Here is a 27,993-nt window from a genome sequence, read left to right as displayed (position 1 = left end):
TCCCTGTCTGCTCGGAGTAGCTGGTGGGGCTTCTGTCCTCCCATGCTTATCTCTGACTGGTACACTGGGATTCTGTCATTCTGGGATTCTACACTCCTGAGATTCCCGGCATCTCTGGGCAGAGGGGTGGAGTATGAAGGTGTGACCTTACCTGTTTTGGGGTAGCAGAGCTGGCACGCCTGCTTGAACTCGTGGGTGGCAGCCAAGGGGTTCTTGATGAGCAAGGCGGTGTTGGGCATGGAAGGCTCTGGCTGTGACAGGGGGAGGTTGGCCATTTGGGGCGCTGGATGATGGCCGGTGCCACCAGAACCAGCCTGGGCACCAGAGGCTGGGGGGCACTGTGACATCCCCCAATCCCACCCAAGAGTAGAACTGCAGCCCAGGACCCTCCCTCTTCCTCCACTCTCCCAGCTGGGGAGCCCCTTGTAACATGATCCAAGAATCCAGCAGGATTAGATCAGCCTAGTGGCGATGCACGGGTGACAGTGACCTTGGCCCAGAACCTTTCCTTGAGTTAAAACCCGACATGAAAGTGGAGAAGCAGGAGTGGCCCTGATTGGGGCCTAAGCACAGGCCCTCCCCCACTCCCATCCTTTCTCCCAAGCCCCCAAGGCATCAACAGATGGGGAAGACGGCAAAACTCAGAGAGGTTAGGTGGCTTCCCCAGGGCCACACAGCTAGCGTCTAGGCCAAGGCCAGAGTACAGGCCGCCTAAGCCCTGGTCAAGCGCTCTCCTCAACTCAAACCTGGCTGAGTCCTGAGACCACGGACGTTACTGACCCTGGAGAGGTTACTTAACTCCTCTGAGCCTTGATGTCCGATTTGGCCAGACAAGGGCGGGTGGTACCCTCTGCTCACCCTCCCAGCACATGGCTGGGCCAGGAAGGATTTGGAAGGGCTGGGAAGAGACCGTCTCTGGCCAGTCCGCTCTTGGCCTCCTTGGGGGATGCAGCACCTTATCCCACGCTGAGGGCTCACCCCTGACTCTGGAGACCACAACCACTTCCCCTCCGTCCCCCGGAGAGCACGAGGTACCTGTGCACCGATTCTCACCGAGTCACTCACCGAGGGGGCTGGTCTCTGAGTACCGCTCAGGGGACGATGGTCCTGTGAGTCGGCTTCCTCTGGGCAAGAAGACACAGGGGTCACCTGCCCTGCTCTGAAGGGCAGAAGGACCCTCCGAGGACTTTCTCTTCCGTATTTCTAACTAGGAGAAGCCATCCAGGCCACACATCCTCTCCCATTTGGGCCACCGCCCGGGGACAGAGAAATGTCTCAGCCTGGGCGTGTCCACTCTGTGCTTACACCTTCTGCACCCCCATAGCCCCCGGGAGAAAGCCCGAGCTCCTCAGCTTGGCTCGCGGGTCCGGTGAGACTAGCCTCAGGCCTTCAAGGCCCCCAACCCACTCCCCCTCCGGCCAGCTCCTCTGCTCATCCGCCAGGCCCTCTATTGCTAGGCCTGTGTCGCACTGCTTCCTCTGCCAGCACATGACCCTGCTCAGCTATCACCTCCTCCAGGAAGTCTCTGTGAAGCCCATCTGTGCCCCCTGCAGCCCCACGCACCCCACTCGGCAGTGAGCGCCCTGAGCTAGGTCCGACTGTCAGAAAGCCGGCCCTGCAGAGGCCCAGGCGGGTCTGTTTCCTTGCGGGGTCCCTAGGCCAGAGCGGTGCTGGAGGAGCCCACGACCTGGCACCCCCTCCCCCAGCCTCAGGACCATCCGTGCACCCATCTGGTGAACCCAGGGCCCTGGAAGGCTGGGTGAAGAGCACCACACTGCAAGCCTGGAATCCTGGACTACCCCAGCCCTGCTCTTTGACCTTGAACGAGACACGCAGCCCCTCAGGCCTCAGCCCCGCACTGTGCTGAGCACTGCAGGAGACACAAAGCCGGAAGACGTGGCCCCAGACCACGAGGCAGAACAAGAGTTATAGTCCCAACTGCACAGGGGGTGGGGGTGAGCGTGCCCCTCCAGGCCTCACCCAGGAAGGAGCTGGGCTTGTCCAGGGAGCCACGGGTCGACCTGAAGCTGTCGAGGGTGTCCAGTCGGGTCTCCGAGTACGGCAGCAGGTCCAGGGAGTCCAGCGCCGAGCCTGGCGGGTCGAGGGCATCCAGCACCGAGGCAGCCAGCTTCTTGGAGGGGTCCATGACGAGGCCGAAGGAGGCAGGGGGCAGTGGGCTGGAGATGGGGATGGAGCCGCCCACCACAGGTGGCAGCAGCGGGGTCCCGCCGGGGAACACGGGTATCAGCTGGGGCAACTCGTTGGGCACGCCGCTGCCAGGCAGGCCGCCCTGCACCAGAGACTGCAAGGTGGGAACAGAGGGAGGAGAGGGAGGGGCTGGAGGAGAACGCGAGCGCCCAGGCTTGGGCAGGCCCGGGTGAGGCACCCCCCCCCCGCCCCGCTCACCTCGCCCCCCCCCCGCCCCCGCCTGGTGGCCTCAGTCCCCACCTGTCCCACAGGTGGAGCCACAGGGATCTTTACAGTCCCTTCTGGACCCACGTTCTGCACTTTTGTGTTTCTATCCAGAGCAAGTCCCTCCCCTACCCCCGAGGCCTCAGTTTCTGCAACTGCGACGTGAGATGAGGCCTTCCCTCCCTGCGACACGGGACGTGAGGATGGATGTGATGGGGTCCTGGCGGGGAGAAGGGTTCCGGGAAGAGGAGGGGGCAGCACGGCTCACCAGCGAGTCCAGGAGGGTGTCCAGCTCCGGACCGAAGACGTCCCCATCGGAGAAGTCATCCAGACTCTCGGTGCCGGGGAGGGCCCCGCTGCTGCTGTCCAGGGGGGCCAGCAGGTCCAGAACGTGAGGGAAGAGGGGCATGGGGGGTGGGGAGGGGAGGGGGGCCGGGGAGCCTCGCAGGTCCATGTAGCAGTCTGTGGATGGGGGTGGGCTCAGTAGCTGCAGGGGGTCCTGCTTGGTGGGAGTCGGGGGTGGTGTCCTAGGGCCTGAGGTCCGCCTCCAACACCTTCCCCCCTTTCCCTGGCTTCCGCCAGGAGCCCTGCCTGCCCTGCTGGCCTGACCCCATCGGGGGAGGCTAGACCGTAGCGAAGGGAGGCCCCATGGGGTGGGAGAGGGGCCTTTTCGTTCTGCAGTGTTCCTCCGAAGGGCCTGGTCAGTGCCTGAATAGCCCACCTCTGGGGTATGCAATGCCCTCTCTCAAGGACACTTTTAAAATGTGACCCCTCCTGGAAGCCAGTGAGGAAGAGAAAGGGAGAGGAGGACTTGGGGAAAGGTGGACTCCCGGCAGGGGGTAGGGCCACTGCTACCCCACTGAGGCAGCCCCTCACCCTCCCAGGCTGGAGGGACGCTCTCCCTGCCCTGCAGAGGAGTCTGTTTTCCTGAACCCACTATTTTCTTTCATGCTTCAGGTAGTCCCCAGGGCAGGGAGCCCCCAGGAGCCCTGTCTACAGGGCCGGGGATGGCAGGTGCTTGACCCATCTGACCTCCCGGGGTCTTGGCAGGGAGGGGCTGAGCTCTCCCCAGGGCCCATCTCCACCCCGTCCCCTCAGGTCAGGGACACTACCTGTTTCGATGTCATCTATGGACCCCAATCCATTGGAAGATCCCTGTGGAGAAGAGGACAGGGCAGGTCAGACAGACACAGGCTGGGAAGGCCACGGTGCCCGGCCCTCAAGGCCCCTCCGCAAGTGACTACTGCTGATGCTAATTAACCAGGGGGCTGGATGGGCACAGGCCAGAGGCAGGGGGAGTGGGTCAGACAAGCCTCACATCTGCCCCTTGCCGGAATGCCCTCAGGGGAAGGGATATAACCTCTGAGCTCCGTTTCCTCACCCGTCAAGGGAGGTGCTGTACAGAGCCCTCCACGCGTGTTCCAGGCAGGGAGAGTTCGCAGCTCAAAGCTGCAAGTGCCGCTCCTGAATCACCAGGGTCCCCTCCCCCAGTTACAGCCCCAGGCTGAGCCAGCCCAGGTAGGATCCCACTGCCACCCGTGGACCTTCTGTTGGAGGGAAAGCTGGGTCCAAGCTCGCCCTATGGCCTTGCCAAGCTCCTCATCCTCTCTGGGCCCGTTTCCTTATCCGTAAAGTGAGGATGATACAGTCATCCACCTCCTTCTACTGTAAAAAGGATGAGATCGGGACTTCCCTGGTGGCGCAGTGGTTAAGAATCCGCCTGCCAATGCAGGGGACATGGGTTCGAGCCCTGGTCCAGGAAGACCCCACATGCCGCAGAGCAACTAAGCCCATGCGCCACAACTACTGAGCCACAACTACTGAGCCCACGTGCCACAACTACTGAAGCCCGTGTGCCTAGAGCCCGTGCTCCACAAAAAAGAGAAGCCACCGCAATGAGAAGCCTGTGCACCGCACCAAGGAGTAGCCCCTGCTCGCCGCAACTAGAGAAAGCCCGCGCACAGCAACGAAGACTCAACACAGCCATAAATAAATAAATAATTTTTTTTAAAAAAGGATGAGATCACTTGACATTTGTACAGAGCTTAGAACTGTGCCTGACACACAGGAAGTGCTGTGTTTGTTAAATACGTAGCATCGAATTTTAAATCCAAGCCACCAGGAGGTTGGCCTGGGTAAACTAGTGTTCTCGTTCACCGGCCTCTACATTTGGCCCGAGTGGACTCGCCTGGCTCGTGTCTAGCTCTGGGCTGTGGCGTGCACTTCCCCACCTGCCTGCATGCCTTTGTGCGAGCTGCTCCCTCCTCTCCACCTGCCCCAATCCTGCCAGCCTGGCTCTGTGACATCCAAGGTGAGACTGAAGCCAAGGCTGCCTCAGGCTCTGTCTGGTCCTAGAACTCACAGCCCTCCTTTTTTTTTTCTTTTTTTTTGTGGTACGCGGGCCTCTCACTGGTGTGGCCTCTCCCGTTGCGGAGCACAGGCTCCGGACACGCAGGCTCAGCAGCCATGGCTCACGGGCCCAGCCGCTCCGCGGCATGTGGGATCTTCCCGGACCAGGGCACGAACCCGTGTCCCCTGCATTGGCAGGCAGACCCACTGCCACGCACGGCACCATCTGTGGTCCCCTGGCTGCAGACTCCGTGGACACCGAGGGTTGGCCCTTGTGGAGCTGGGCATTCCACCCACATCTGCTGTGGCCCTTTGGCCATGGTCATTTAGTCATTCAACAAAGATCTTCCGAGCATCTGCTGTACGTGCCCAGTGCCACTCTGCTTGCTGTGATGAGCAGCTGACACACTACGCACCCCCTCGCTGCCCGCAAGGACCGGCAGGCAGGCTCCCTGTCCCTGGTCCTGGAAGAGACCTGTGAGCTGGCTGGAGGGAAGGGGTGCGAGGACTGGCCTTGCCTCGGGCACCACCGCCCTTATCCCATCCGCACAACCACCCTGGGAACCGGGCACAACTGTCATCTCCCTTCTACAGAGGGGACCTAAGGCTAGGACATGACGTCATTTCCTCTAGGTCACGCCATCAGTGAGAGGACCCCCAAGTCTCCGCTCTCAAGTGAGCTCACTACGGAGCCAAGGGGATGGGTGTGCACACATCGTCTGGCGCGTGAGGAGACGATGGTGAGGACAGAGAGGGACGTTGGAAGCAGACCATAGAGTGGCCTGAATGTCAGGCTACAGTATCCGGATGTGATTAATAACAGTACTTTTAAACAGATACTTTATTATTATTATTTATTTATTTATTTATTTTTTCTGTACATGGGCCTCTCACTGTTGTGGCCTCTCCCGTTGCGGAGCACAGGCTCCGGACACACAGGCTCAGTGGCCATGGCTCACGGGCCCAGCTGCTCCGCGGCATGTGGGATCTTCCCGGACCGGGGCACGAACCCGTGTCCCCTGCATCGGCAGGCGGACTCCCAACCACTGCGCCACCAGGGAAGCCCAGATACTTTATTATTTATTTGTTTATTTATTCGGCTGCACTGTGCGGCTTGTTGGATCTTAGTTCCCCAACCAGGGGTTGAACCCGGGCCCTCAGCAGTGAAAGCGCGCAGAGTCTTAACCACTGGACCAGCAGGGAAGTCCCTCAGATATTTTAATTTACAACCACTGAGGGTTTCTAAGCTGGGGAGAGCCCCACGAGGCCAGGCTGTCGGAGTTCATCCAGCAGCAGTGTTGGGGGACAGGAAGAGGAGTCCAGACAGTCCAGACATTCCCCCAGAAGGGGAGGCCAGCCACGACCTGGAAGAGTGGGATGTGACCTGAACCAGGGCAGTCACTGTGGGAAGAGAAGGAAGGAACGGGGATACCCCATAACGTACCCAGCCAGGGTCTCCCCAGAGTTGCCCTATAATGCACAATCGTTCCACTATCAGCAGAAAACCAAAGGGAGCCCTAGTTTCTCTGGCTCCAGGAATGAGGCAGGAGCCCGAGATCTGGGAACTCTGGATAGGATCTGCCTGGATGACTCCCTGCCTCCCCAGCACCACTGGCAGGAGGGAAGAGGAGCCCTGCACAGCCCCCTCCAGCCATGCTGGCTTCCTGGCTGTTCTTCGCACACACTAGGCACACTCCTGCCTCAGGGCCTTTGCACTGGCTGTTCCCTCTGCCTGGTCCCCCAGACCTCCTCATAGTTCACTCCTCATCTCCTTTGGGTCTTTGCTCAAGTATCTCCCTTTCACTATTTACTGTTTAAAACTGCAACCCAGGGACTTCCCTGGCGTGGTCCAGTGGTTGAGACTTTGCCTCCCAGTGCAGGGGGTGGGGGTTCGATCCCTCGTTGGGGAGCTGAGAGCCCACATGCCTCACGGCCAAAAAACCAAAACATAAAACAGAAGCAATATTGTAACGAATTCAATAAAGACTTTAAAAATGGTCCAAATAAAAAAAAATCTTAAAAAAAAAAGTTAGGTTTAAAATAAATAAATAAAATTTAAAAACCCTGCAACCCACCCACCCCCCACCAATAGCCTGGCCTCCCCAGCTCCCTTCTCCAAGGCACTGGTCACTTTTTGTTTGTCTCCCCCAATTAGACCAAGTTTTATGAGGGTGGGGCTCTTTGGCTGTTTCTCCCTCTGCTGTGTCCCCAGTGCCTAGATCAATTCTATGACGGGCACACAGAAGCACTCAATAAATATCTTCTGAATGAATGAATGAAATCAGTGCTATCCGCCTTCAGTGCTTTCCCAACACTCTTACGATGAAGACCTCACCAGGGACTAGGTGCTGTGGCTTCTATCCACTGTTCCAGCCCCACTGGGCCCCTTCCCCTTGGTCCCTCCTATACTCTGAGCTCCTCCCAGCCTCAGGGCCTTTGTACACACCTTGCCCTCTGGAATTGTTCTACCCACACACCCTGCCCCTGCCCTACTCTCGACTTCGGGTCTCAGCTTACAGATTGCTGACGCCCGGTCTAAATCAGGCCTCCCAGGCCCAGTGGCCCACAGCTCCCCACCCTCTGCCTTTAGAGCTCTCCTCATGGTTTGTAACCAGAAACGGCTAGTGTCCATCTGCCCTGGACTGTGAGCTCTTCGAGGGCAGGGACCATGTTTGTTTTATTCAGCACGTACGTACCCAGGCCCCAGCTCAGTGCCTGGCACATACTGGACCAACTCAGACAAGTCTCCTAACTTCTCTACGCCTCAGTTTCTCCTTTGTAATAGTGGGTAAATAGCACCTCCCTCCAGGCATTGTGAAATTATTTGCGATTATGTATTCATCCACTCACTGCTATGGTCTGAATGTCTGTCCCCCAGAAATTCACATGTTGAAATCCTAACCCCCAAAATTATGGTATTAGGAGGTGTGGCCTTCGGGAGGTGATTAGGTCATAAGAGTGGAGCCCTCATGAATGAGATTATGGCCCTTATAAGAGAAACCCCAGAGAGATCCCTTCCGCCCTTCATGTGAGGTTACAACTAGAAGACCATCTATGAACCAGGACGTGGGTCCTCTCTAGACATCGAATCTGCCAGCACCTTGATCTTGGACTTCCCAGTCTCCAGAACTGTGAGTAACAAATTTCTTTTGTTTATAAGTCACCCAATACACGGCTTTTTTTTTTTGGCTGCCCCTCACAGCTTGCGGGATCTTAGTGCCCCGACCAGGGATCGAACCCAGGTCCCAGAAGTGAGAGCGCCGAGTCCTAACCACCGGACTGCCAGGGAATTCCCGGCATCTTGTTACAGCAGCCTGAACAGACTCAGACATTCACTTAATTTTATTTTTTTTGAGGACCCAGTAGGTGCCAGGCCTAATGATTTTTGGTTACAAACCATCGTGACTGCTACACAGGCAGGTCCACATCTGCCTCCCTTGCAGCCTGGTAGGCCCCAAGGGCCAGGACACGCCTAACTCAGCTCTGGCCCAGTGGCAGCTCAGGGGCAAGAAGTGGTTCCCTGGGAGTCTGTTGAGTGAATGAATGAAAGTGTTGTCATGCTCTGGGGGGACGGGGGCCAACTGTGTGACACTGGCCAAGTCCCTTCCTCACTCTCGTGCCTCACTCTCCCCTTACGTACAACGAAGAGGCAGGGCACCAGCCGCCATCCACGCTCTTCCGGCCTGTCCCTTCCCAAGTCCACCTGAGCAGTTCCTGTATGGCGGGCGGTGGGGTGTGATGTGTGTGCTGGGCCCTGCCACTCCCGCCCCCAACCAGGACGAGGCCTGGTGGTCTGGTCTCAACTGCCTTTCTCCCTCCTTCCTACTCCCAACCTGCCTGCTGCCATTTGTTTTCTTTCTCAGGGGTCCACGAGTGAGGGTACCCCGACGGTCCCCCTGCGTGACCACTCCCAGCACCGGCAGCCACAGCTCATCCCCATACTTTGCCCCTGTGGTCACAGGAGGCCCCTCTTGGGACGTGGAGGTGCTGTGGGTCCCAGGACTTCCCTCAAGACCCTGGCCCGGGCCCAAGCTGTCACTCACCCCTCTTCCCAAGGCAGGGGCCTGCCTTGCAGCAGTGGGGACAAGGACAGATTGAGCCCAACCCTTCAGTGTGATACCTCTGGCCCTGCTGCCTGCGGTCATTTATATCCCAGAGAATGAACCCAAAGCTCTCATGATGGTTGAACCAAGATAGGTTGGTCCTGGGGCGGGTTGGGGTGGGGGAGGGAGGCTCGGGGTCCTGGTCTCCATCCTACCTGATCTGCCACACCAGCCGCAGTGCCGTTACTGAGCAGAGAAAAGGTTTCCAATTCCTGCCAGAGATTGGAGAGATGTGGGAAGAGATGACGATTCTGCGAATGTGCTCACGGTCCCGCCAGCCAGGGCAGCAGAGGAGCCCCGACCAGGCGGGTGGGGTCTGTGGTGCCCTCTGAGCTCCCTGCCCCCAGGCCTGCAGGGAGTCACCTGGGTCAGATTCAGGCGTTTTCTCCCTGCAACCATGGCCTGGGCAGAGGACTTCCAGGTACACGCTCCCACTGTGAGCCCGGCACTGTGCCAGGCACCACCTCAAACCTCTCTCCCTTTGATCCCCAGGAGCCCTCTGAGGCGGGCATAATTTCCCCCACATCCCAGATGCGGAAAAGAGGGTGGAGAGAGAAGAACTAACTTGCTCAAGGTCACGGCAGAGACTCTAGAGCCATACCCTCCCCGGTGTGCAGCTTCCTAGCCAAATGCAGGAGCCAGATGAATGCACGTGGATCTGAACGAGCCAAACAGGTACCAACGTTTCAAATATGCACCACACAGGGGTGATTTGAGAACACGAGGCTAAAGGAGGCCAGCTTCAACGGAGGCCACCTCCAGGGTGTTGAAATCGGCCAGGGCAGGGGACGGAGAGGGTTTGCACGGCTGGTGTCTAAGGTGAGCTAGAAGCTTTGGCTGTCCTTTCCTTTGCCAAAAGGTTCTGGAAGCCGTCCCAGGGCTTTCAGCCAACACAGGGAAGAACACCTGCTGTCACCCCCTCTGTCCTGTCCTGGCCCCGGCCCCCTCACGCACATCTCCCAAAGGCTCCTGGTCACCCTCTTCAGGTCTCCCCATCTCCATCCCCGCCCAGGCCCCAGTGCCCAGGGCCCACCTACCTGGGGCCTCTTATACGCCTTCCGAACTCGCAGCCCAAGCTTCTGAGCCAGCTCCTGACCAAGGTGAGTTACACTCTCATCCTGGGAAGCAAAGACACAGGGTAGGGTGGTTAGTCCGCCCTGACTCACGAGCTGTGCTCCGGACACCTGTGCAGCCCTGCAAGGGGGGGGGTCCCTGTTACCCCAGGTTACAGATAAGGAAGCAGGACCCTGGGAGGGGACGTGGGCTGCCCCAGTCACACAGCCAGTGCGTGGTAGGGCTGGGGCCAGGAACCCGTGCTTCTGTTTTTCCTTGTGTTGTGGGGCGTGGACAGGAATAATTTGGGGGTTTTATTTCAATATTTTCCTTTTGTTTCCACAATTCGTCAAGTAGCAGTGTCACTGTAGAAGGCTGAAATGTTAGAGGAAGAGCAACTGCTTCCCTGGATCAGCCCCACCCTCACCCTAGGCTCCTCCCCAGGGGGAGCACAGCCAACAGTGCTGCTGTGTTGCCCTACGGATCTTACCTGGGAATTTACATACACGCGTACGGACGACAAAGGATGCTTAGTTTTGCTTTGTGGCTTTTTCTTCTTTTCATGTAAGTGAGATCATATCTTCCCTATTATTTGTTCTACAACCTGCTTCTTTCACCAGAAAGTGTCTTGGAACTCTCTGCAAGTGAGGCCTCAGGGGTGCAACACAGGCCCAAAGGAGCGAGGCCGTGTGAAGTCTAGGACGCGCCTGGCGCATGGTTGGTGCTGTTACAGAACCTGCGTTCCTTCCTCCCTCCAGGTCTGTACTACTTTCTGTGTGCTGTGTGCCAGCCACAAGCTAGGGGCCGGGGACACCACAACCACAGGGCAGACGGGGCCCAGGCCTCACGGAGGCTCCAGTCTAGTGGGGAGACCGATCAGTAAACAGAGGTACAGTGACTGCAGTCCGGGCTACAAAGGGACAACGGGGATCCTGTACCTTCGTCGACCTCCCCACCTCACCGACGAACGCCTAGAGTCCAGGGTCTGGGTCACCTCTGGTCCTGATGCCCAGCAAGGAGCAGGGCCCAGTCGGGGTTTACCCATAAGGACTGGAAAGTGGGGGAATTCTCCAACTCGAAGCCAGAAGTCCTTGTTTGGATACTTTCCTCAGGGGAGTTACCGGCCCTCGCGGGGCCCAGCTCCCTGACCTGTACAGTGGGGTGAGAGCCACCCTGTCCCCCAACAAGTGGGTAGTCATGGGACCCGGATGTGGACCTGCTTCAGATGCTGGAGAATGTAGTACAGGTTGGGCACTGGGTCATAAGAGAGGTTCTCAATTGTGAAGTAAACTTAATTGGAGAAGCAAGAATAATAAATAGAAAGTATAATACCAGTGAATGTTCTGAATACTTACTGTGTCCAGACACTGTGCCAACTGCCCTGTGTGATTTTCTGATTCCATCCTCAGCACAGCCCTATGATGCATGGCATGTTACCACCCCCACTTTATAGGGGTGCAAACTAAGATTCAGAGGGGCTAAACTGTGTGTCCAAGGTCACAGAGCTAGTAGGTGGCAGACTCAAGATTAGAACCCAAACACAGGCCAGTTCTCTGCAACTGACATCCTTGATCACTGTGCATACAGCCTTTCTGCTTTGCCCACCCAAATTGCTTCTTCCAGCCCCACTCAAGCCCTGCGTCCTCCAGGGAGCCCTCCAGGATCCTGACCACTCCTGAACTCTCTCAGCCCTTCCCGGGCAGCATTTACCCTTCTCCAAGCCCTTTCACACCCATTATTTCAGAGATAAAGTAGGAAGGGCACTTTATAGATGTGGAACTGCTGTGCAGAGAGGGGCGGTGCTTTGTCTGAGATCATGCCAGGGCTCTGTACTGAAGCCAGGCCTAGACCCCAGGCTTGTCTCCATTTGTCTCCTAATAGACTGTGGGTCCCTGACAGGCACAGATCTGGGCACTCCGTGGGCACTTAGTAAACAGTTGTTAAGCTGACGAATGAATGCAGAGGGGCTGTGTGCCCAGCTGTGTGTGGGCTGGGGCAAGCAAGACCCTCGATTGTTTTTTTTCCCATTGACCGTCCCCACCTGATGACAGCCTGGACATCAGGTCCCCGCACGTGTGGCACCCCGTTTGGTGCCCACTGCAACCCTGTACTCTCAGAGTGTGGAAGTTAAGAGTCAGACTGCCTGGGTTCAAGTCTCGGCTCTGCCACCCCCTAGCCAGGATCCTGGGTAAGTTTCTTTCTCTCTGTGCCTCTGTCTCCTCATCTTTAAAATGGGGATAATAATAGTGTCTATCTCTATCTCTATCTCTAAGGATTGTCACAAGGATTAAGTAGGTCAATACACACTGTATTTTCAGCAATGCCTGGTGTTAATATCAGTGTCTCAGCGGAGGAAAGCGAGGCTCAGAGAGGTGTGGTGCCTGGCCCCAGAGAGGGCAGTGCAGAGGGCTGGGAGCCTGGCCTCTGCAGGCAAGGCTGCAGGGCCGCACTCACGTGGGGCAGCGCCAGGGAGCACCGGCTGCTGCACGCGTAGGCCTCCTTGTGGCGCCCCAGCTCGGTCAGGGCCCGCGCCTTGCGGAACAGCGCCCGGATGTTGTCTCCGTCCAGGCCCAGTGCCTTCTCGCTGTCCTCCAGCGCCTTCTCATACAGGCCCTGCCAGAGAGGAGCAGGCAGCGGCCGGTCAGCCTGTTACCTTCCCTCCCCCAGCCTCCTGCCTCTCCCTGGACTGAGGACCAGCCTCCCTTCCCTGCAGAGGAGGAGGGTGTCAGGGAGGGGCTGGAGAGCTCCGGGAAACAGCTCTGGCGTTCAGGCTCAGTCGAGGGCACCCGTGTGTCCAGCTGAAGGGGCTGCTGTGGGGCGCTGGCAGGACATGGAGGGGAAAGGCCTTTAAACCGTACAGTGATGAGCCCGGTCACTCAGCAGACCACGGACTGAAATCCGGAAGGCAGCTCAGCGTGCAGAACGGTGGGAACGGGCATCGGGCAGACCCGTTTATCCAGAATGGGCTGGATCCTCTGCAGAGCCCACGGCAGGGCTCCCACAGGGTCAGGGAATGACTGAGTCAGTGAGTGAGGACAGAGAAGAGGAGGAGGCTGGAGACTGAGGGAGGAGTGAAGGAGGAGGAAGCTGGAAGTCAGGAGAGAGGAGTAAGGTTGAGGGCGTGAGGGGGGCAGGTGCCCAGGGGCAGGGGCAGGAGAGGTTTGCAGAAAGAGGCGGTGGACACGATGAGGGCAGCAGCCCTCTGCCCTGACGGCCCACAGACTCCTGCCAGGGCCCAGGCCACGCCGAGAGTCTAACTTAACTCATCTGGGGGAGGGCTTGGGCACCAATATCATGTAGACCTTTCTTTATTAGGTATTAGCCCTGTAAAAGCTCTCCAGGTGTGTCTGTTGTGCGCTGGGGTCGAGAGCCACGGGAGCGGACGGTGGAGCTGCAGAGGCTCACGGCGGCGGGGGCCCGGTCGTTGGGCCCGGTCAGGGCAGCGGGTGCAGGAGAGGAGCTCACCATGGTGAAGTAGCAGGCGGCCCTGTTGACGTGCAGTTTGCACAGCAGCTCCCGGGGCAGGGCCACCTGGTCAGAGGCGGCGTAGTCGGCCACGTTCAGCCCCTCCACGTACTGCACCAGTGCCTGCTTGTAGTCCTTCTCTCGGAACAGGTCATTGCCCTCAGCGAACAGGTTCTGCACCAGCTTGAGCAGAAAGGCCTGCCGGGGCAGGGTACAGGGTGGCTTAGGGGGCCTTCTCCACTCAGCCCCAGCCCTGGCACCCGGGCCCCCAGCCCCCCGCCAGGGACACTCCGCCCTTCACCTTCCCCCAGCCCAGCCCCTGAAGCTCACCTCATATTCTTCTTGCTTCAGGGGTAGGGTCGACCTATAGGAAAAGAAGGACGCAAGCTCTGGGTGGGCCCAGAGTTCCCAGCCTCCCAGAGGCCCAGGAGCCAGAGCCTCAGACTAGAGACTGTGCCTAGAGCCGGCTCCCCAGCTCGGACCTCAGACATCCCCTTGTGGACTGGGGTCAGGGGATAGCAGTTTTTTCTCCTTAAATCAACACCATGCTGGCCCTCTGTTTCCAATGGAAGATTGGATGAAGGCCTTGTGTTTGCCCCAGGGCCTGGCAGCCAGGCTTTCCCAGGTGCAGATGCTGAGAAAGTGCTCCAGCTCCAGCCGGCTGTCCTCTGCCTAAGAAACCAGCCCTTGGGAACGACCATGTCCCCCCAGACCAAACCTGCAACTGCAGGCCCTTGGGTGGCACCCAAAGTCCACCTCAGGGCCCCTTAGTTTGGGAGTCTCTGCACTTCTGTCCCTGCCCGCAAAACCCACACAACCCCAGCCAAGGCCCGGCACTCAGAACCTCACCCCTTATGCCAGACTCAGAAAAGCAGATGGGGTCTTACGCACCCTCTCCTGCCCATGGCCAAAACAATGCCAGCTCAGTACAGAAGAAAGCGTCAGCCCAGGAGCCTTGAGGCACATCTCTGAGGCTAAATGGCAGGGCTGGAAGGGAGCTGGGGTTTGTCTTCTGGTCTCTCATGTCACAGAGGGGAAAACAGACATTCAGAGAGGGGCAGTGACTTGCCCAAGGTCACAGAGCAGATCAGAGCCAGGGCCAGAGGGCAGGGCTGGGGCTCTTTCTGTTGCCCGGAGCCACCGCGAACACCTGGGCGAAAAAGAGCAGCCTAAGCTAGTAAGTGACAAGTGGTGAGAGGAGATGCCGGAGGTCCCCTGTGTGTGTGGGAGGAGGTGTCCCTGATTATGACAGCGGGGCCAATCACCCACCCTCTCACTTGCCTCCCACCGTCAGAGACCAGGGCCCGTCCCTCCTGCCCCAGCACTGGCCCCACCACTCTCCTCCTAACTGGTCTCCCACCTCCAGCCTCTCCTCTTCCAGCATCAGCTTCGTCTTCAATAGGTCATACCCCGTCCTCAAGGTCGCCTCATCCTGGTGTTTAAGGCTCTACACAAGCCATCCACCCACCTGTCCAGACCACTTTATGGCTCCTACGGTTCTCTGTGCCCAGAGGTGCCTAATAAACGTTTGCTAAGCACATGAAGTCGGTACGTGAGGAAACAGTCATTTTTAAAGGAGCAGGTCCTACTATGTATGCTGCAAAGCAGTCCCTCAGGAGACCAACCTATGGGTTCCCAAGAAGCCTGTTGCTAAACCTTCTCAGAGCTCCCCTTTGGGAAGGGGAAGGAGGACACAAGGCTAACATTTATCCCAAGCACAACGACCCTGGGAGGGAAGTGGCATCATCTCCATTTCTCAGGCACTGAGACCACCAGGAAGCAGGGACACTGGGATGTGGATCTAGGTCTGGGGCTCACAGTTCCAGCTCCGCAAAAATCAGTGACTTAAAAACAGAATTCTTGGGACTTCCCTGGTGGCGCAGTGGTTAAGAATCTGCCTGCCAATGCAGGGGACACAGAATCGATCCCTGGTCTGGGAAAATCCCACAGGCCGCGGAGCAACTAAGCCCGTGCGCCACAACTACTGAGCCTGTGCTCTAGAGCCCGTGAGCCACAACTACTGAGCCCACGTGCCACAACTACTGAAGCCTGCATGCCTAGAGCCTGTGCTCCGCAACAAAGAGCAGCCCCCGCTCACCGCAACTAGAGAAAGCCCACGCGCAGCAACAAAGACCCAATGCAGCCAAAAACAAACAAATAAAAATAAATAAATTTACTAAAAAAACACCCAGAATTCTTAAAATAGATAACCAACAAGGACCTACTGTATAGGACAGGGAACTCTGCTCTGTAATAACCTAAATGGGAAAGGAAGTTGAAAATGAATAGATACTTGTGTATGTATAACTGAATCACTTTGCTGTACATCTGCAACTAACACAACATTGTTAATCAACTATACTCCAATGTAAAGTAAAAATTTTTTAAAAAGACAGAATTCCCAAGGCTTGCCTTGTTCACCAGACTGGCCTCTGAATAAACCTCAGGCACTTTCCCAAAATCAAGTGCCTGGAAGAAGAACCCCCAGTGAAGGGCAGCTCTGAGCCGGCCGGAGCCAGGAAAAGTGGCTGTGCTGCAAGCTGAGGAAGGAGAGCGTGGTGTGTGAATATAAACAGGAGCAGACCCTGTGTGTGTGTGTGTGTGAAAAGGGACCCAGCTTGTGGTGAAAAGGCAGGTCGCGTTTTGCAGGTCTCTATGAGAGAACAAAATTGGGGAGTATATGAGGGTGCGTAGATGCAAATCCCAGTTCTGTGGGGAGTCGTACTTAAGAAAAAGAACACAAAATGAGAAACAAAGAATTGCTTAGGGAGCCTTTCGGGGCTTCAGAAAGGACCCGCGCAAGCGAGGGGCCAGGAGCTTATGCTTCATTAGCACCATGATAAACATGCCTCTGAGGGTCCATTTCAGAGAGAGAAAAGAAAAGCGTTAGTAAAGAAAAGGGTGAGTAAAAATCTTTTACGTGTAAAGAAAAAGATGAAAAAACAAACATGGCATGTGGGTACAGGGGGCAAATAATGCAAAGAGAGGTGGGCTTGGAGTCAGCGAGACCCAGGTTAGAATTCCGTCACTTAACAGCTGTGTGACTGTAAACACGTTTCTTAACCTCTCTGAGCCTCAGTTTTCTCATCTGCAAAATGGACACAAGACCACCTGCTTTACTGGGCTGCTGTGAAGATTAGAGAGATGATGGATGTGAAGGGCCCAGCACGCAGCCAGAAAGCAGCCAGAAAGACATGCTCAGTAAGCAAGAACTAGGGATTTATTATAAGATGTGCACAGACAAGCAAGAGAATTAACAGGGAGCGTAGGAGCAGGCATGGAGGCGGAGGGTAAAAGGATATGCCAGATGAGACCAAAGGGTAACCAGGGTCAGGGAGCGCAGATGTGCGGGGCAGGTTCACGGCTCAGGGTTAGGGGTAACTCCGGCCCCTGCCATGCCAGCCCCTTCCCAGCCTGTCCCACCTCCCCACTCCCCAACACACAGGCAGCCTGAGAGCGCGTGCTCCGGGGATGCCTCAGAGGACCCTGCCCAGCCGGGCCCACCGCACACTCACTGAATGAACTGCAGCCCCTTCTCGATGTCCGCTTTCCGTCTCTGCCTCTCCATCAGTCTCTGGGGAGAGAACACAGTCCATCAGGCAGTCAGCGGGGGCCAGTCACCGTCCAACCCCCAAGCCCCCAACGTGTGCTCCCTCACTCCTGTGCTCACCCCACCTCACAGGTGCCAGGGCGGGTGGCAGGAGTGTCCCCGAGGGCAGTGACCTGTCTCGAGGTCTACACAAAGTGTCTGAACCAGGTACACAGCTCTGCCCTCCACACCCACATCCCACTGGACCCTGAGTTTGCACAGTGACTTTGATGGGCCCAGGCTGCTTGGAGGCTACCTGCCCTTTCCCATGCATGGCTGGGGCTGCAATACTGCATGGGATACCCTCAAGTTCAAGGGAGAAACCTTGTTTTACCACTAAGCACAGTTTGGGGAGAAGAGACACAGAAAAACAATGCCGATGATCACAGCTACAATGTAGCACCACACGTGGGCCAGGCACTCTGTAGGAGGGTCTCACTGCATCTGCCATGAGGCAGGTGTCATTTTGTCCCCATTTTACCAAGGAGGAAACCAAAGCTCAGGGAGCCCCCTTCATGAGCTGGCTGGCCCCCACTGCACCAGGCCGGGGTGGCCCGGTACCTGCACCATCTCGGCGAGGTGGAGGGAATTCCCCACGTTACGGATGAGGGAGACGGAGCCTCAGCGAGGCTGAGGGATGGCCCAAAGTTGCACAGCAAGTGAAAGGCACTGAACTCGTACAGGGATGTGCTCCGGAGATGAAGGGAGTGAAAACTGAAGGCGGGGGTGCTTAAGGAGAAGGGAGGCTCAGACAGAGCAGCTAGGGGTCTGGTACCTCCAGGGTGAGCCCCCGGGAGCTGGGAGCTCATGGCCAGATACAGACAGCCCACCTGGCTCCCCTTCCCTGCAACCATGGAGGTCAGCTGGTCCCACGCAGTGACAGCCAGGAGGGGGCTGGGCCTTCCCCGGGTCAGAATCTGAGGCTGGGGTGCCCACGGCCCAGCTGGCCAGCACTTTCTGCCCCAGCCATTCATGGGCCCTTTCCATGCTCTGCCCCATCAAACCGTTACTGCAAGAGGATACGGGCAAGGCCGGGAGGTGGGACTGCCCAGCCCGGGACTCGGGGACGGGCCTCCCGCTTTGTACCTCGGCCCCCGCACAGCAACCACAGAGGGCCGGTATGCGGACACAGGGAGTGGATCCTCACTGCCTCACTGGCAAAGAGGTGTAAAAAGGTGTAAAAAACACCCAGCTACTTTGGAGAGGCAGCAAGTGTATCAAATTGACACCTTCCAAAAATTCTCTACGTCCTTGTCCTTTATTTCCACCTGGGTTCTACAACGTTGTCTTCACATAAGGTAAGCAGGCAGAGGTCACTAAGCCCGTTTTACAGATGAGGAAAGTGGGGCACGAAGAAGTGAACTCTCTTTCCCAAGGTCACTCGACCAGTGAGCGGGCAAACAGGGCTGGAACCCAGCTTGTCAAGGGCCACATCCTGCCCCACACTCTGAGCTGTGAGACGCCGTGTGGCCCGGGGCCAGCAGGGTGTCCGTGAGGCTCCAAGGAGACGAGAGTATGGGAGCCAAGAGCTCAGGCCACCAGAACCTCCCTCCTCCCGCTTGTCCTTCCCAGGAGGGGTAGAGCCACACCGCGTCTTCAGGCTCCCAGAACACTGTCGCGCACAGCAGCTCCCCACCCCAGGCAGGGCCAGGGCCACTGGCAAGTGCTCACTACACGCCTGCTCACCCTGCCAGGGCCTTGGGCCAGGGCTCTGGACTCAGACCTGGGTGTGAAGGCCAGCATGTGCACACAATGTGACTTTGGACCTCAGTCATATTCCTGATGGGGAAAGTGGAGCTGATGGCACTCCCACCGCATTGGCTGTCGTGAGGGGTTAGACTCGTGCAGAGCGCCTGGCTCAGAGCAACAGTCCAACAACCGCGGAAGTGTGTGTCCTCCAGCACCGCCCCTCCCTCCTGCCAAAACCTCTGCAAGTGTCTCCTGGGATGGACACAAAGATCCTGTTCTCCTGCAGGAGGCAGGCTGCAGTGGCCCTGGGCTGCCTGTGCCTCGCCGAGCAGGTCTCTTGGTCGGTCTCTCTGTCCTCAGTGTCCCTGTCTGTGACACAAGCTCTCATCATCCTGACACCCATGCCCCACGCAGGCTTCCAGCCGGAACAGGCTGCTGGGCTTTCCTGTCTCCTAGCCTGCGCCTCTGCAGTTCCTTCCACCTGTGCAGCCATGCTCCTCTCAATCCTGTGAACGAAATTCCATCCATCCTTCAAAGCCTGGCTCCTCCATGGAGCCGCTCCTGGTCCCGTCGACACGACCATCACACACTCATTCACCCTATTTCCTGGGGGCCTGGGGTCAGGCCCAATCCTTGCCCTGGAAGAGAGGGTCTTCAGGTGGGGAAGACAAGGGTGCACCCATCACCACACAGGGAGGCCCAGCACCGGCAGGGGAGCTGTGGGATGGGGGAAGGTGCCGCTGGCCGTCACACACAGGTGTAGCCACAGCTGCCACGCCCATCCCTCCACACCCCCTGCCCCAGACAAGGACCAGCCTCCTCACTGCCCCCATCTCCTCAAGGTCATCACAGGGGTCTTTCAAACCACAAATAAGACTCTGTCCTATCCAGCCTGGAGCCTCTCTTTACTTTTCCAGCTGGTCCAGCTCCCCACACCATCTTTTCCAACCCCGGCCCGGCAGGACGGCTCCCGCAGAGAAGGGTGGCGAGAAGAAGAAGGGCTGGTCCACCATCAACGAGGTAGTGACCAGAGAATACACTGTCAACATTCACAGGCACATCCATGGGGTGGGTTTCAAGAAGCGCGCCCGTCGGGCACTCAAAGAAATCCAGAAATCTTCCACAAAGAAGATGGGAACTCCAGATGGACGCATTGACACCAGGCTCAACGAAACTGTCTAGGCCAAAGGAATAAGGAATGTCCCATACCGTATCCGTGTGTGGTTGTCCAGAAAACATAATGAAGAGTCATCAAACAAACTCTATAAGTTGGTTACCTAGGTACCTGTCACCACTTTAAAAAATCTACAGTTAATGTGGATGAGAACTAACTGGTGATCGTCCAATAAAGTTATAGAACCACACACACACACACACACACACACACACACACACACACACACACACACAAAATTCCCCACACCAGCCCATGCCTCGTGGGAACACCTGACCTATTACGCTCCCTCACCCCCAACCCCCGGCCCCGTTCAGCCCAAAGTCCTCTCAGAAAACCTCAGTGGTCAGACGCATCTCTGAGTCAGTTCTCTAGGCCCTGAGGTCTGAGCAAACAGAAACAAATGCTGCCTGTGACCACCCCAGTGGTAATTCCTGATAAGTCTGAAGTCCATGCCAGGGAATAAGCATTCTCTGCCCCAGGCAGCATGAAGAAGGCTCCTCACCCGGTGGGCGTGAATCCACTTCTCTAACCACCAAAATCCCAAAGGAGCAGTGCAGCCATGGACATGGGCTATGGAGAGGGGTTCAGATCCCCCGAGTGGCAGTTTCCTGCTGGGTAAATTGGAGATTACAACTAGCACCCATCAACAGGATTAATACATAGAAGGCACTCATTTCAGGGCCTGGTATACCGCAGACACTTAATAAATGGTGGCTGTTAGATCAGAATTCCTGTGCTGGACATTCAAGTCAACGTTTGCCATATGCCCATTATATGCAGATGAGAAGGCCAGGGTGCCTTCCCTACTCAGGCCTTACAACCTAGTTAGAGGCATACAAAGATATCCCAGCAGCTGTACCCCAAACCAGGCTCCTGTGGTAAACAGGCTGGGATGAGGCACAAAGAAAGTGGAAGCTCCTCAAAAGGGGCAACGTCTGAATTGGGTTTTGAAGGTTGAGTAGGAGTTGGCTCCTTGGTGTCAGGGAGGGCAGGCCTTCTGGTGGGCTGCATGTGATGGTTTATGAAATCACTGTCATCTTCCACATTTTATCTGATCCTGACTGTGGGCTGGACCATGCTGGGACCCACATTTGAGAGATGGGGAGAGTGAGGCTCAGATGGCTCACAAGGCCTACAACTGCTGACTTTAGGTTGGTAAAGACACTGCTGCCCTCCCCCCCTCAAAGGCACAGTAGAGGTGGAACCGCTCAGCAAACTTCCCAGGCACCTGAGCCTGTGCTTGGTGTCCGTGAGCGCTTGTGTCCCACAGAAGGCAGATGTGTCTGTGGAGTGACTAGGGGGAAGGCTCCCACACAAAAATATGTTTCTCTCAATTTCCTGTCCCAGGATCTATATATCGACCACTCTAGATTCATTTTATTGAGTGTAAAGTTCCCAGGCCAGGGCTGGCAAATAGATTTCATCTCATTAGCAAAACTGCCAGTCACCTAATGCCCCACACGCCTCCCTTTTCCTCAGTTTCCCTGCCCTGGGAAGAACATTTTTATAGGTGGTTGTTATGAATTAAATGTTTGTGTCCCCAGTAAATTAATATGTTGAAGCCCTAACCCCTAGTGTGACTGTACTTGGAGAAGGGGCCTCTGAGGAAGTAATTCAGGTTAAATGTGGTCACGAGGGTAGGGCTCTGATCCAGAATTTTCTTCTGGTACCCTGGCTAGACGAATACAGATTTTGGTACTGAGAAGTGGGGTGCTGCTATAACAAACAGTAGAAATACAGTAAAAATAAAAACAGTAAAAATACAAAAGTGGCTTTGGAGCTGGACGATGAGTAGAGGCTGAAGGAGTTTTGAGGTACATGCTAGAAAAACCCCCAGACTGCCATGAAAGGACTGTTGGTAAAAATACGGACACTAAGGCAATTCTGGTGAGACCGCAGATGAAAATGAAGGACAGGTTATTGGAAACTGGAGGAAAGGTGATCCTTGTTAGAAAGTGGCAAAGGACTTGGCCGAATAGTGTTCTAGCGTTCGGTGGAAGGTAGACTTTGCAAGCGATGAAACAATATTTAGCAGAGGAGCTTTCTAAGCCAGGTATGGGAATTGTGGCACGAGTCCTCCTTACCGCTTACGGTAAAACACGAGAGAAGAGAGAGGAATTGAAGAAGGAATCGTTTAACAAAAGGAACCAGAACTTGAAGAATCAGAACATTCTCAGCTTATCCATATTGCAAAAAATGAGAAGGAGTGTTCTGAAGAGAACACCTAGGGTGTGGCTGAACAACCGTGTGGTAAGGAGATCAGTATGCATCAAATCAGCCACCAGCAGAAGTCGGAAACAGAGATGGGATTATACCAGCAGAAATAATTCCAGTTTGAACTAAAGGGGACAGAGAAGGCTGGATGACGGAATGCAGGAAGGCTGCAGGACTTCTGGAAGGAATTCTACAGGACAGGATCATAGAACCATTTGGCTGCAAACATGCTCTATCCTTTAAGAAAAGGGAAATATAACCCCAAAGATAATTCAGAGATCATCAGGGCTGCCTCCTTGGTTTCAAAGGGTGGGGCTACTGCCTCCTTTTCAACAGGCCCAGAGCCTTGGGGGGCAAAGTGCTGGAAGAGCTGTGGGGGTGATGCTGTGCCCCAGTGGGCCGGGAAAGGGGAGCATCAAGCCAAAGATGCTTCTCCAGCCTGAAAATCGAATGGAATTTGCCCCATTGGGCTTTGGACTTGCCTGGAACCTGTGACCTCTTTCCTCTTTCCGATGAATCCCTTTTGGAATGGAAACGTCTATCCCATGTCTGTCCCACCACTGTATTTTGAAACCTTCTAACTTGTCTGGTGTCATAAGTTCACAGCTGGAGAGGAATTCTGCTTCAGGATGAATCACACCTCCAGTCTTAACCGTATCGGATTCAGATGAGACTCTGAACTTGAGACTTGATGCTGTAATTAGATAAGGATTCGGGTGCTGTTGGGATGGAATGAATCCATTTTGTATGTGATGAGAACATGAATTTGGGGGGGGGGGCAAGGGCAGAATTGATAGATGGAATGTTCGTGTCCCCCGAAAACCTTATGTTGGAAGCCCTAACCCCCAATGTGACTGTTTGGAAATAGGGCCTCAAAGGAGGTAATTAAGGTTAAATGGGGTTATAAGGGTAGGGTTCTGATCTGCTAGGATTAGTGTCTTTATTAGAAGAGACACCAGAGAGTTCTCCCTCCCTCTCCCCACAAGCAGGCATCACCAAGGAAAGGCCAGATGAGGCCACAGTGAGAAGGCGGCCAGCTGTCTGCAAGCACAAGAGAGCTCTCACTAGAAACCAAATCCGCCAGCACCTTGATCTGGGTCGTCCACCCTCCAAAACTGCGAGAAAATAAATTTCTGTCGTTTAAGACGCCCAGTCTATGACACTTTGTTATAGCAGCCAGAGCAGACTAAGACAGTGGTTAAAAAAGATCATGTGTTCTCAGCTAAAGAGGGAGGCGAGTTCCTTGAGGGTCAGGCACGACTCAGGGCACTTGGTGGAGGAGCAAGGAGCATGTAAGCCAAACAAATCTCATTCCTTTTTACAGAAAAGAGACTCCCACCGCCAAGCTGGGCAGTCCCCCAACCCTGGGTCCAGGTTCTTATAATTTAGGAATTTCAAGATGGATCTGCCTCAAATGGGCTCTTCTCAGAAATACAGCTGTGAATTAGAGCCAACAGAAAATTATTCCCTCAATGTATCAGCATGGTACCTGACCTCACACCCAGGTGCACACCTGGGTTCAACTCCAAGATCTGTTCCCTATTAGCTGCATACAAGCTGCTTAATTTCTCGGTGTCTCACTTCCCTCGCCTCTAAAACAGGAAAAGTAATATCTACTGTAAAGGGGTGATGTGAAGGTTCAATAAGATGTCTGACACAAGATAAACATTTAATATCAACTATTTTTATTTTATAATCATTATGATTACTTTAAAAGATGGGCAAACAACATGAACAGGAAATTCACAGGAAATATAATTCATTAATAAAAGTTACTCAGGGAGACTTCCCTGGTGGCGCAGTAGTTAAGAATCCGCCTGCCAATGCAGGGGACAGGGGTGCGATCCCTGGTCCAGGAAGATCCCACATGCCGCGGAGCAACAAAGCCCGTGCGCCACAACTACTGAGCCTGCGCTCTAGAGCCCGCGAGCCACAACTACTGAGCCTGTGTGCCACAATTACTGAAGCCTGCGTGCCTACAGCCCGCGCTCTGCAACAAGAGAAGCCACTGCTATGAGAAGCCCGTGCACTGCAATGAAGAGTAGCCCCCACTCGCCACAACTAGAGAAAGCCTGTGCACAGCAACAAAGACTGAATGCAGCCAAAAATAAATAAATAAATTTATTTTAAAAAAATAAACGATCCTCAGGGAATTCCCTGGCAGTCCAGTGGTTAGGACTCAGTGCTTTCACTGCTAGGGGCCTGGGTTCGATCCCTGGGTGGGGAACTAAGATCCCACAAGCTGCATGGCACAGCCAAAAAAAAGGAAAAGAAACTCACTGATGACAGAACCACATGTTAAAACAACAAGACAACACTTTTCACTCATGAGGCTAATGAGAGAAGAGAGCCAGGTCGATGAGGCGGAGGAATGGGCACTCTCCAACACTGCCAATACAGTGAGTGTGTGAACTGATGGTGTCTGAGAAGCAACGTCTACCAAAATGAGCAAGCTGCCTACCCACCAGCCAGCTCCCCTTCCTCCTCCCTGGCACTGCCCCAATACTGTTGCTTTCCCAGGTACCCCGGTGAAGCTGCACTGGGCTAAACCAATCGTAACAGTCCTTTTCCTCGCCAGGATTGGCTTGGACGAGGGCATGTGACATCACCCTGGCCAATAGGAAGGAGAGGAAATCAGCTAAGGGGCTTCTGGGAAAGATTTCTTTCACACTTAAAATGGGACAGGAGAAATAATCCCTTTTCCTGCAGCTGTATGGCAAAGCGTAGTAAGAAGATGGCAGAGAAGAAAGACTGCCCAAAGGTGTTTAATAAACTGACTCAATGAACTGCTCCCCCTCATTTATCACTTGAGATTTTAATAAACTCCATTTTGAGGAAGGAATTCTGTTACTTGCAGCCAAAAGCCTTCCAAATGATAAAATGCCCTTTCCCTTTGACCCAGAAATTTCTCTTCCAAGAATTTAACCTACCAAAATCCTTGTACAAGCCCTCAAATTATATTTGTACAGGGATTTTTAAAATATATTTATTTATTTATTTGGCTGCACTGGGCCTTAGCTGCGGCACTCAGGATCTTCACTGCTGCATGCAGGATCTTCGTTGACGCGTTCGGGACCTTTTAGTTTAAGCATGCGGAATTTTTAGTTACGGCATGCGGGCTCTTAGTTGCAGGCATGCGGATCTAGTTCCCTGACCAGCGATCAAACCTGGGCCGCTGCATTGGGAGCACGGAGTCTTAACCCCTGGACCACCAGGGAAGTCCCCAGGGATTCTTTTTCTTTTTTTTTTAAAGAGAAAAAAACTAGAAGCAACCTTAAGCACCAGACAACCTGGTGTCTACTGGTGGACACCAGTAGAGAATAGCTTAATCAATCACTTGCATTATGGAATACAATGCAGCTATTGAATCTATATGTACTGTCATGGAGATGTCTCTGTACGTGGTTGAGAAAGGAAAAAAGCAGATTTCAGAACATTCTGGGTTGTATGATTACCTCTGTGTGAGAGAATATTCTCCAATTTAACTGGTTCTCTCTGGGACCTGGGATCTGCCAAGAGGCAACAGACCACTTTCCTTTCTGCTTTATATACCTTACCATGGTCTGGACTTTTTGCAGAGAGCAAGTATTAGCCTTGTAATCTAAAATACAAAATGAGATGACTGACATCAGGCCAACAGTAGGACAGGGGCCAAATGGGAACCAGTAGCCTGATTTTAAGCCCAGTGCTCCAGGACTGCCAAAATGTCCATGGACTGTTCTTCCCAAGAAAAAGACCAAACCATTGACCTGAGAACCATGAAGGAAACACATTGTTTTTTCCATTTTGGAGAAGGGTTTGAAGATGACAGAATTTTAAAGACTCAGATCTTCATCAGACCAGGCAGGGACTGTGCTAGCCCCTCCAAAATCTCAACGTCTGGCCCATGCTTGACACAGAGGAAGTGCTCAGGAAATGGTGGTTTGGATGAAAAAGAAATGGATGAATGTGTATCAACTCACCCAATCCAAGCATTACCTAGATAAGAATGAATGAGTGTTGAATACATAAATGAGCAAAACTGAGACCGAGATAAATTCACAATCAGGTAATAATATTAACATTTCCTGAGTGGCTACCATGTTCCAGGGGCTGTCATGATCCCTATACACATAATACCTTCCTTAAGGATTGCACAATCCTATGAGATAGGGACTGCTATCATTCTCATTTTGTGGAGGAGGAAACAGAGGCACAGAGAAGTCAAGTGACTTGCCCAAGGTCACACAGCTGAAACAAGGTAGACCTGGGATTCAAACCCTAGCAGCCTGGCCCCAGGGCCCACACACATCACCATAATTACCCTTATTGTCGCCCATTAAGTAATCAGACCCAGCCCCAGGACCCTGAGTGTGTCATCATGCTCAAGACTCCCCCACCCCCAAAATAATTCCCTCCTCTGCTCCTGAATCCCCTTCTGGCTAGCACAACCTTGATTCCCTTTCTTGGTCACATTTTTTAAAAATTTTTATTGGAGTATAGTTTACAATGTTGTGTTAGTTTCAGATGTATAGCAAAATGAATCAGTTGTACATACACATATATCCACTCATTTTTTTTTTAAGATTCTTTTCCCATATAGGCCATTACAGAGTATTGAGGGGAGTTCCCTGTGCTGTACAGCAGGTTCTTCTTAGTTACCTATTTTATATACAGTAGCGTGTATATGTCAGTGCCAATCTCCCAATTTATCCCTTCCGCCTCTTGGTCACATTTCGTGAAAGGGTTGTCTATGCTGTTCCCACATCCTCACTTCCTACTCCCAGCAAGCCCATGCCCACTCCACTGAGGGTGCCTGCCAAGGGTCCTCCCCGTCCCAGGGGCCTCTGAGCTGCTGAGTCCAGTGGGGGACAGCTTTTTACTGGCCTTTTCTAGGACCCCTGGCTGCGTCTGCTGGTCCTCCACTCCTCTGCCCAGATCTTCCAGTTAAGGGACGGTGCTCTCCTCACTTGACATGCTCTCCCCAGATGAGCTCTTGCATTTCATGATCTCATGAGTCATGTCAGTGACTCACAAATCTATTCCTCCCACCAGGCTCACCCCCTCCCCAGTATTTCAGATTCACATCTCTTACCTTCTGGGAAGCGCTTACCCAGATGTCCAATCCCCAGACTGTTGAGGACCTCTGTGCCTTTCCTCATCCTGAACCCTCTACGTGGAACGCCCTCATCCTCCCCAGCCCGCCCCCAGCCAACTCCTACTCATCCTTTAAGACCCAGCTTGGATGCCTCCGTGTCCAGAAAGTCCTCCCTGGCGCCCATCCCAGTTGGGCTGGGTGTTCTTCTCACTCAACACATCCCAAACTTAACTCAGCAGCTTCTCCCCTAATCCTGCTCCTCCGCCATTGTTCCCCAACTCTAGTCCTAGATCCAACCGTCATCCTGTTCTCAATCTCCAGTTCCTTCCACCCTCACCTCCCAAACACTTCTTCACTCTTCTCCCATCATCTCCACTAGCAGGCCCTCATCATCTCTGGCCAGCAGCCTCCGTCGAGCTCCCTCCAATCTGCTGCCATTTGGTGGTCAGGGGTATCCGACATACATGTCAACGTCACTCCCCCGTGCGACATCAAAACCCTCCCAGGTGCCTGCACACGCACAAATGAATGTAGGTTTAAGAAAAGGCGGAAAGTGAATAAGCTCTGGAGTCCACTAATGTACCGATGCCAGTTTTCCGGTTTTGATCATGTATATTGGCTGTATATCACCATCAAGGGAAGCTGGGTGAAGGGAACTCTTTGTTACCATTTTTGTAACTTCCTGTGAAGAAAGTTAGAAAACAAACCAAACCTTGCATGACACCCACTACCAGGAGGACAAAGGTCAAGCTGCTCACCCAGGTCACACAGCACCCACCCATGGCCAGGCCTGGAATGTGACACTCCAGCAACTTTGGAGCATCCAGCTTCCCGTTCAAGCTGCCCGCTCTTCCTGGAACAACCC

At 54.6% G+C, this 27,993-nt stretch overlaps 2 protein-coding genes and 1 pseudogene across 5 annotated transcripts in view; 2 read left to right on the top strand and 1 right to left on the bottom strand.

Annotated features, from left to right (window-relative positions):
- CHADL (chondroadherin like) overlaps positions 1-27,993 on the top strand; it is a 195,847-nt gene that overhangs the window by 104,028 nt on the left and 63,826 nt on the right. The window lies entirely within an intron of this gene.
- Positions 1-27,993, bottom strand: part of ZC3H7B (zinc finger CCCH-type containing 7B) — a 54,172-nt gene that overhangs the window by 16,242 nt on the left and 9,937 nt on the right. For 2 of the 4 annotated variants that reach the window (XM_033405127.2, XM_033405126.2), the window contains exons 2-12: positions 16,898-16,956; positions 13,713-13,746; positions 13,383-13,580; positions 12,372-12,530; positions 9,902-9,982; positions 9,020-9,076; positions 3,525-3,567; positions 2,681-2,874; positions 1,981-2,302; positions 1,054-1,124; positions 152-251 (exon numbers count right to left, since the gene is read on the bottom strand). In XM_033405127.2, coding sequence (XP_033261018.1) covers positions 152-251; positions 1,054-1,124; positions 1,981-2,302; positions 2,681-2,874; positions 3,525-3,567; positions 9,020-9,076; positions 9,902-9,982; positions 12,372-12,530; positions 13,383-13,580; positions 13,713-13,746; positions 16,898-16,950 — 1,312 coding nt within the window. In that variant the 5' untranslated portion in view covers positions 16,951-16,956. Of the gene's footprint in view, positions 1-151; positions 252-1,053; positions 1,125-1,980; positions 2,303-2,680; positions 2,875-3,524; positions 3,568-9,019; positions 9,077-9,901; positions 9,983-12,371; positions 12,531-13,382; positions 13,581-13,712; positions 13,747-16,897; positions 16,957-22,533; positions 22,746-27,993 lie in introns of all 4 variants that reach the window. The other 2 variants (XM_049693911.1, XM_033405125.2) reach the window with 2 other exon arrangements.
- Positions 18,918-20,295, top strand: LOC105748499 (60S ribosomal protein L31-like; annotated as a pseudogene).

The sequence above is a fragment of the Orcinus orca genome, chromosome 11 (genome assembly GCF_937001465.1).
Source record: "Orcinus orca chromosome 11, mOrcOrc1.1, whole genome shotgun sequence".
NCBI classification, from domain to species: domain Eukaryota; kingdom Metazoa; phylum Chordata; class Mammalia; order Artiodactyla; family Delphinidae; genus Orcinus; species Orcinus orca.
This window is presented reverse-complemented; position numbering and strand designations above follow the sequence as displayed.